Source organism: Dromaius novaehollandiae, chromosome 9 (assembly GCF_036370855.1).
Source record: "Dromaius novaehollandiae isolate bDroNov1 chromosome 9, bDroNov1.hap1, whole genome shotgun sequence".
Classification (NCBI taxonomy): domain Eukaryota; kingdom Metazoa; phylum Chordata; class Aves; order Casuariiformes; family Dromaiidae; genus Dromaius; species Dromaius novaehollandiae.
Genome location: NC_088106.1, coordinates 21,482,289 through 21,491,047, shown reverse-complemented (window position 1 = coordinate 21,491,047; position 8,759 = coordinate 21,482,289). Strand labels below are relative to the sequence as shown.

Sequence of the window (8,759 nt, the reverse complement as noted above, 5' to 3'; positions counted from 1 at the left end):
CATGCATTCGCTGTGCAATATTCACTCATCAATAATACCTGTATATAGAGAAATAGCCTCGCTCCAAAGCCATTCATGAAAAATTCTTATATTCAAAATTTTATCTATTTTGACTTGCTGTGTGGCCTGCAGTCCTGCTGAACATACTAAGTCAGGTTTGTAGTCCCAGCGGCATACCAGCTAGAACTTATTCTCCCCAGCACTTCCTCAGAGATTCACTTTTCTGAGTGAACATGATCACCTTGAAAGGCATTTGCAACAGCATTCACAGACAGGGAACACAAAACGGACATTAACAGTCACTGTCAACTTTCTAGATATTCAGAGTAATATGAAACGACTCTGTAATGCCCTACGAACTTAACTGCATTGGTATAGTGAAATTTTAGGGTTTTACATACAGAAAAGCCTCACAGGTTCTTCAACAGCTCTTATTTTATCATTTGCAACAAGTGCCTGAGAAGAGGATTAGCAGGTGCAAGAGGTGACTTGGTTTCCCCTTTTTGTGACATAAACACAGCAAAAACAGCTTTAAAGCACCCTCGAGGTGAGGGATCCTGGAGATGCTGTGCACAGAAGCTGCTCTGTGGCGGTGCCTCTGCTATCGTGTGATTTCATCGTGGCGTGCAGGCTCTCAACAGCTTTTGTCATGGCTTCCATTTCCGTGCTAAACAACAGGCCAGTGACCCGAAACACAGTCTAGGTGACTCTCCGAAGGCATCCTGCCAAAGCGTTTTGCAGAAAAGGAACCTGACACACAGCTATCATTTAAGGCCAATTTATCTCGAGAATCAATGGGCCTTTAAAAATTCACCAGCTCACATATCCTTTTCAATGATGGTGGTTAACTGTTTTGTGTTCTGATTTTGTGGGCATTTGAGAGAACCTGGATTTTCAGCATATGATGACACATCCATTGGTAACAGGAAACTAACGGCCTTCATTTTACTCCTGAAGAAAAATGAGAAAGGATTATGAGGATTACAAACATACAGAACGTGCAAAGAAACTCCAAAAAAACCCAGCAAGCAACAGGTAAATGCTTCCAGCGCTCACATGCTGCACAGGGGCCTCTCATGCACCAGCGAGACGGCAGACACACAGTCTGTCCTTGGGGCCAAGCCTAGGTGCTGTCTGTCTGTCTGCTGGAAGCAGCTACCTTTTCCAGTGGGCCTTCTGGTCCTCTGTCAGCACCCAAGTGTTGGATATAAGTTTAAGCGCACAGGTAACCTTAGAGTCTATGCAGCATCTGGGTACTCCTAACCTGGGGGGTCTTCCGGTAGGTTCATACTTGTATGCATAGGTGGCTGCTGATGTGCGAGTGTGAGCAGTTGTTTGGGAAGTGTGCATGGTAAATTTGCCCCACTGTGAAAGCAGAGGTAGAAGCATGCTCTTTTGTATGTTCTGAAACTGGTTGTTCGGCAAATAAATGGATCAGGCTTTGCAGGTTTTTTGTTCATTTGTTTTTGTTCTGATCCTCCTCTGCTGTCACTATGAGCTTTCTGCAGAAGTGCCTCCTTGCAGCTAGCGAGGGGGCCCTGCAGCAGGGAGGGCCTCCGCAGTGTCCTCCAACCTTCTCATCTGCCCATCAGACCTATCCCACTAGAATATCAAGCCATCAGATCTGTGCACCACATCCGTCCTATCTCACTCATTTTAAAATGAGACACGAGTCATGCATAGGCACTGTGTGAGCTTGATACAGGGGGCAGAGCATCACCTGCGAGGCTGGAATTGACCTGTGGTCCAGCAGAAGACCTCGTGTGGAGCTCTGCACTGGGGTGGTGCTGGAAGAAGCTGACCTCTCAGTCTCTTCTGGGTCATATACACAGTCCCATTGTGGTATGTACAAAACAGTTTCCTTGTAGGCTGGCCTGATTTTCCAGCCTGCACAACTGCTCCTGTGTCTCATCCCTGAAAGGAACAGCCATAACGTGGTCAAGATAAACGCCAGCAGCTCAGTTTTGCCGGGTAGGTGTGCTGCCCGCTCGGACACTTGCTGCTTGCTTCTTCTGCGGGGATGGCAGTGCTGTCATCTCCCTCCCGCGCCTGCCTGCGCGCCCAGCCTGCCCTGCCTGTCGCAGTGGAGCCGCACGCGGGGAGGATACTCAGAGCAGTGCTACGCGGGGGGAGTTTGTTTCTCCTTCCCATGTCATCCCCTGTCAAACCACCAAAAGGCCAATGCATGTCATGGGCTTAGAGTATGACTTAGTGACAGTTGTACCAAACAGGCAAACAAATTACAAACCTTGTAATTTTACTCTAATGGCCCTGAAAACAATACTCAGCCTTTCTTATCCTGCCTAGCATGTTAAAATATTTCCCCCTTTTTCATTTTCCCCAAAAGTGGGAATAATGTGGTATAAGCAGTGCTTTAACATAAATCAAAGAAAGTGTCATTGACATACAAATTAGTAACGATCTGGTAGCACTATTATTTTATTACTTTGATGCAACTGTGCTTTAAATAAATCTGAGATGATACTTCCAAAGAGTCAATTTTTGAAGGTAAAAATATCCAGCACCTCATATATGATGATAGTTTTAAAGCAAACATGAGAAAACTACAATAAACAAAGACTAGAATAACCTGTCACAGAACAGCATGCTGGGAAGCAAAAACGGCATGACTATAAAAAGTTATGCTTAATTAGCTTTCTGAACTCTTTGACACAAATTATCCTACTAGTTAAAAGTTTACTAAGATGTCTGTGTTAGATTTCTGTGCATATAATGGAAATGTCCACTGTTACAATCAGAAAATACATTAAGCTTTTTTTCCCAATAAGAGAACGTGGCCTCATGCTTCAGGGTATAACCCAGCCAGTCTATTGATGGGGTTAGGTTAAAAAGCTCTTTCTATAATAATTTCTTGCTTCTCCTAAAGCAGCCAACAATGATCAGACATGAGTCACTGTGCCAAATTCACCGCTGTTCAGAGCTGACAAGGCAGCTCCAAAGATAGCGATAAAATAATCAGTAACGTTCCTTTGACTGCCAAGCACCTGGTGCTTTTCCTCTATAGGTCCCCAAACGTCAGTTATAGAAGATGTGTGCTGCTGTTTCAATTACTCGGAAGACTCTCTCCCCGTGCGCGAGCACCGTGTTGTTTGCCTTGGCCGTTCATCGTCCTGCAGGTTGGCAGCACCTTCCTCGGCTCCTGCCCTCCCGGGGAGACGGCTCCAGGCAAAGCGCGCGGGGCCCCGGGGTCGGCGTCTCCCGGAGCTCGGGGAAGCGTGTGTTGAAACCCATGCGGTTTCAAGGTCACAGCGCTGTTGAAAATGATAGTCGTTCCCTGCCAGGGACTAAATTTAGGTGCTTAAATGCTGTGAAACATCTGACCCTCGCATGTCCTTTAAAACCAAGCACAGGCACTTCTGAAGGCTCAGCCTCCTTCTTCCCTCCAGCCTTTCAGCGAGGAGGCGGAGGGCCGCGCGCCAGGTCTGCTCAGGAGACGCGCTGCTGTGCGAGGGTGGTGGGGGCTACGCGCCCGCGCGACCTCCTTGCAGACAGGCACATCACGCAGGCGGCATGGCCCAGCGCCGCCGTGCAGGGCGCGGAGCAGCCCCGGTCCTGCCCCGGCTGCAGAGCTGGGCAACCCCCCGCGTTTCTCCCGTCCAAATGCACACGCTGCGAGGCTGCTTGGGTTCTTACCACTGCGAGCATGGCATGACCAGCACTAAAAACAGTGATCTAAATAGATTCAGAGTAGTCTGTGTACCCACACTGGACGACCAGCGTTGCCATATATCACGGTCTCATTATCAGTGCTTCCACCTTTGATTGTTGGCCTATATTGGAGAGCTTTCCATCAATGAGCAGAGACACTCAGGACTTATTCAGGAGCCATTTCACTTAATTCAGAAGATTTCTCAAGGCTGAAAGCATTAACTTATAATGCTTCAATTACAGGGGAAAAAATGATACAGTAAATCTAAATCCATGAATCATATTAATCACACTTTCGAAAGCATAGTTCAGAGTTCCTTAATATCTTCATTCAAACTTTAAAAATCCCTTTCACGCTTAGCTTGTTCACACAACACGTCAATCTGCAAAACTCCACTGGGCTTTAACAGGGAGGCGATTTCAGCCCTCTTCCCTCATACTCTCCTCATAGCAAATTTAAACTACTAATGTTGACAATTCTACACACCTTGCAGGAAGGAGCAGCCCATCCTAACCTAAACAGATCTCCCCTCTGCCTAATGGTACGTGTACGTTTGAACAACCAAAGGCTTTGCTGATAACGAACTAAAATCCAAAAGCACGTCCGTATGTTTTATCGAGTGAAACCAGCATACCAGCCCAGGTAATCTATGCCGTGAAGGTAAAGTCAGCCTACCTGCACTTGTAAACACGCTCTTGGAACAGCTTCATTTTGCTGGAGTTACTCTTGGAGAAACAATTGGCTGGAATTTTTTCAACCCCTTTTTCCTCTTCATTGGTTAGTTGTGCCGTAGCAGGACCGGTCGGGGGCTGAGCGCTCCCCCGCACTTCCAGGAGCCCGTCGCTTGGAGGTCTTTTGTCACCTCTGTGGGGCCTGACGCCAGAAGCAGCCTGCGCTGACGAAGCGACGGAGTAGCGCCGTACAGTCATGGCGTTGTCTGAGCAGCAAATACAAAAGTAGAGCTGAGAATAAATTCAGTGAATCTACCAGTCACACTGATTTAGGTAGCTAGCAATCTTTAAATCTTTAAAAAAGTGAAATCTTAAATCCAATTTAAAAAAATGTATATTCAAGAGAAAGGCTGCATGTACAAGCAGTAGGGCATATGGGGCTGTCCAGAGGATTTTAGATGTCATTTGTGAAATTTGTTCCCTTTTGTATTTCAAACATGAAGACAATGGGCAGTGAAAGTCCATTCAGTCATGTTTATGCAGACATAACTACGAAATTCTCATTCGTAGTGCTGAGCTGGTCATCACACAGCAGCTCATAGGCCAGGTCTACACCACTGCGAAGGAGAAGTCTTGGAGTTACCACTCATCCACTCACCTCTTGTGCAAATAGAGGTCTCTGGGCAGCCCTGACGTCCTGCCCTGGCACCTGGCTGTGCCCACAGTGCTTGGCGCCGTTAGGTGGAAGACACCCCTCAGCATGCTCCATGCTCTAACGCTTTGGCTACACCAGTACTATCATTAAATAAAACGGGGCCAGGGACTGCTCTCTGACTCACAGGGCAAGTTGGACAAGTTAGTTCTCAATCTGCTCTGAGCTCTTCTGGCACCTCTGCAGCCTTATGGACTTTGAGAGCAGTTTATACTTGGAATTCAGATATTCCCTGATGTGTTTTTAATTATTTTAGGGTTTTCTGACTCAAAAATTTTTGAATGTGGGGAGGGTGAAAGGCAGAAGAGGCTAAACATCCCCTTTTAATCCCATCCTTTTTTTCTGTAGAACATAGCTGGAGGGGAAAAGCCATGAAGTTAGAAATCGGTTTGCACATCTTTCATGCTCACTGAAAGGCTAGTGAGCTTCTCCCACGATAATAACGAAGCCACTGAAAGCCCCAATTTAAAAGGCACTTCGCTCAGTAACATGGCCGTTGAGTGCAGTGGACTTTATTCAATTCCAGCACTCATCCAGGTTCACTTAAATCCATTAATACTATTCGACCCCTTAACCTGGTCATTTTCATAGACTTGTCTAGAGTCTTCATAGAATTTTGACAAAAATAAATAGAAACTGTACATCTGGTGTGATATATGCAATCTATCACCACTTGTTACAATTTGTAGTTTTTTTTTCTCTCACCTTTGACTAATGTGAGAGAGGTTAGAACATGATTACAACTGTTAGTTCTTTTATGTCTGGAAAACTGAGGGGTCAGTCATTGACAAAAAAACCCCATCAAAATAGTCCATGCCCATGCAAATTCAAAAGAGTAAGCCAAATTCTACTTAAAGAAAGCTGAGTTGAACTCGGCTTGAACCTTGGAGCAGCAAAACACTCCAGTAAGCTCAGCTTGGAGTATATGGGTACCTCCCATATGAGATCTTAGCATTAAGCACATAGTCAATATTTTTTTGGATGTGGGCATTGAAGTGAGGCAAAGTACTTCAGTCAAGTTAACTAGAGAGACAGCTGTTGGGTCATTTCACATTCTCTGCAATACGTAACGACAGAACTAGGAGATCCTGAATGAAAAGCAAATATTATTGTTATTGATAACTATAGCTTCTGCAAACCTTTCTGCTCCTTTGGTTCCAGCGTGGGACCAGTTAAGATGTTTCTGCAGAGGGGCACTGGCGAGCCAACAGACTCTTCCTCACTATTAGCGAGACTCCTGAATTCTCCATCTCCACCTTCTCCTCCTGCTTCTTGCTCCTTCTGCAGAGCTCTCTGCCCACAGAAGTAGAGCTCTCCTCTCAGGGCCCGGTTTTCTCTCTCCAGTTTATTGATTTCCAGACGCATCTTGCGGATGACCTGGAGGAGGTGGGTATTTCCCTCCATCATCCCACCGTGAGCAGTCGCCAGGCTCCTGCATCAAATGTACTTGCCCTAAAGAGAAGCTCCTGAACTGGTGGTGGGCTGGCCCTGATCTTGAAAGCATGCAGACAATAGGAGTCCCTCCCTGCGCTCAGAGCTGGGCCATCTTTCACCACCAGGAGAGCTGGATTAGGCCGTCAAGTTATTAAGAGAAGGCCCATGATTTATTCATTCAGGGTTTCATTTTTCAGATGAGAGCTTTTCTTTTACGCATTTACACAAATCACTGTCAATCCAATATTGTCACATCATCAAAAAATCCTTCCCTGCCCCTTCACTTACCTCAAGGCTTTGGTTTTCTCCAAAAAGATCAAGGAGGAAGAACCCACCTGGAGCCCATTTTCTTCAACTTAAGGGCTCCATATGTCTCAGTGGCGCAAAGGAGGGGGCTGCCTTCGCTTTGCAACAATTTACCTATCTCTCTGTTACCACTGGATGAATTATTTATTTCTGCTCTTCGCATTTGGAAAAGAATTAGCTATTTCTAAAAGGAAAAAATGTATTTCCAAATTAAAGCTAAAATATTACCAGATCGCTGCTATTAACTAGATGGGCCAGCAGTTGCGGTGGAACAGCAGGTAACCTCAAGCTCTCCCGAAAGGACCCAGCAGACACCACTCCCTCGCCCAGGCTGCCCTTTGCTTCGCGCTTTGGGAAGTCTGCTTGAATGAAGCTTGTGCAACAATGTCCTGGGAATGTAAGGAAAGACAGATCAGACATGAATCTTGCATTAGAAAGGGAAACACGATCCCTTTGTGCTGCTCTCATTACCTAGTGCCTAAAGCTATCTTCCCACTGGAAATAAAATGTAAAAGCCTCATAAACCAAGTTGTAGAACATCCATTTCCCCCCTAATTTACTTCAAAATTTAAATCTGAGAATGCCAGAAAACCGGCATGAAAATAATTTAAAACAACTTTTACTTTGAGAAATTTCAAACCATTTCTACTAGCTTAAAAATTACTCAGGAATATTTGAGAAAATAAGATCACTTAGCCACTTCACTTTACTGCCAGAGACTTGTGAAACAGAAAGGAAAGTTGGTGAGAGGTTCTGAAGAGAAGAGATGACTCATTTTTATTTTTTCCGTAAGGTGTCAGAGGAAGTTCAGCTCGAGGAAGTGATGGGGTCTGTGGGAAGGCAGAGTCATGCAGCAGCTGTCTGGAGGTTAGGTAGAAACTGCTGGAGCTGAGATGCAGCCAGGGAGCTTGGGCCTTGAAGCAGCAGCATATTCCCGTGCAGGTTTTGCTGTCTTCTCAGGAACAGTCTCCTCAGAACCCGCTTTGTAAGGAAGGAGCAATGCCAATATTTTACTCTCTATTCCTTTGCCTCTCTGTCCAGCAGCAACACACAATACATAGCTAGGGTAGACAGGACTTGTTATAAGACCTGTCTGAATATGCAACCATTCTGTTTCTTCCAGCAACACAAAGCAGGCTGGGAGTCGGGAGGCCCGAGAGTAATGCTCAGCCCCGCTACCTGGTGACCCTGGGACCGTCACTGCCTAGGGAACCTCTCCAGAGGGCTCCATGCGATTGGGGCATCTTGGCTGGATACAGCAAGAAAGTTTCCAGTGCTCACCTCAGGTTAGTACTGCCTCCTCACCAAAACAACAAAAAAACCCACACCCAAACCCAAACAAATTAGTCAGAGTTTTCAGACTACAAACAATGTGTGCAGTGTCCATGACCTTCACAAAATCATGGGCTGTGTATTCACCATAACCTTGATCAAGAAAGTTATTCCTGTCCTGATGACTGAGCCAATCGGTGCAGAATATGATGGTGCATGATCACAGTAGTTTGCTCACCCAAACGGAAACGATGGCAACCAGATCTCTGGAGATGAACAAGCAACCATATGGTGTACATCTGTAACGCGAGGGCAGAGCATGGAAAGTCCTGCTGTATTGCCTGTCCTCGCTGCCAGCTGTTGGTCTGGCTGCAGTCTGGGTTTGAAGCATCTGCATTAATCTTAGCAAAACCTACCAGAGGATTACATCTGTCCTCGCCCCAGTCCATCCAGATTGCATCAGTAGGAGCATTGGCTTATGCTACATCGCTTCCTCCATTTCAGACAGATCCACATCACTGAGGGCATGCTAACATACGTATGGGAGGGAGAGGGCAAAGTTGGCCTCAGAAATGGCCCCGGACCTAAGCTTAAATAACAGTGCAGGCATACCCATGCTGGGGACAAAGTGTGGTCAGCAAATGCTGGAACTGGAATTAAAAATCTACCCAGCTTTAGAGTCATCCAAGGACTC

General features: G+C 46.0%; 1 protein-coding gene across 1 annotated transcript; it reads right to left on the bottom strand.

Annotated features, from left to right (window-relative positions):
* Positions 1 to 818: 818 nt before the first annotated feature.
* Positions 819 to 6,460, bottom strand: CCDC195 (coiled-coil domain containing 195). Its single transcript, XM_026109707.2, has 3 exons — positions 6,193 to 6,460; positions 4,346 to 4,607; positions 819 to 951 (listed from the first exon to the last, which is right to left on the bottom strand). The coding sequence occupies exons 1-3, from the start codon at positions 6,458 to 6,460 to the stop codon at positions 819 to 821; spliced, it is 663 nt and encodes a 220-aa protein (XP_025965492.2).
* Between the last annotated feature and the right edge of the window lie 2,299 nt (positions 6,461 to 8,759).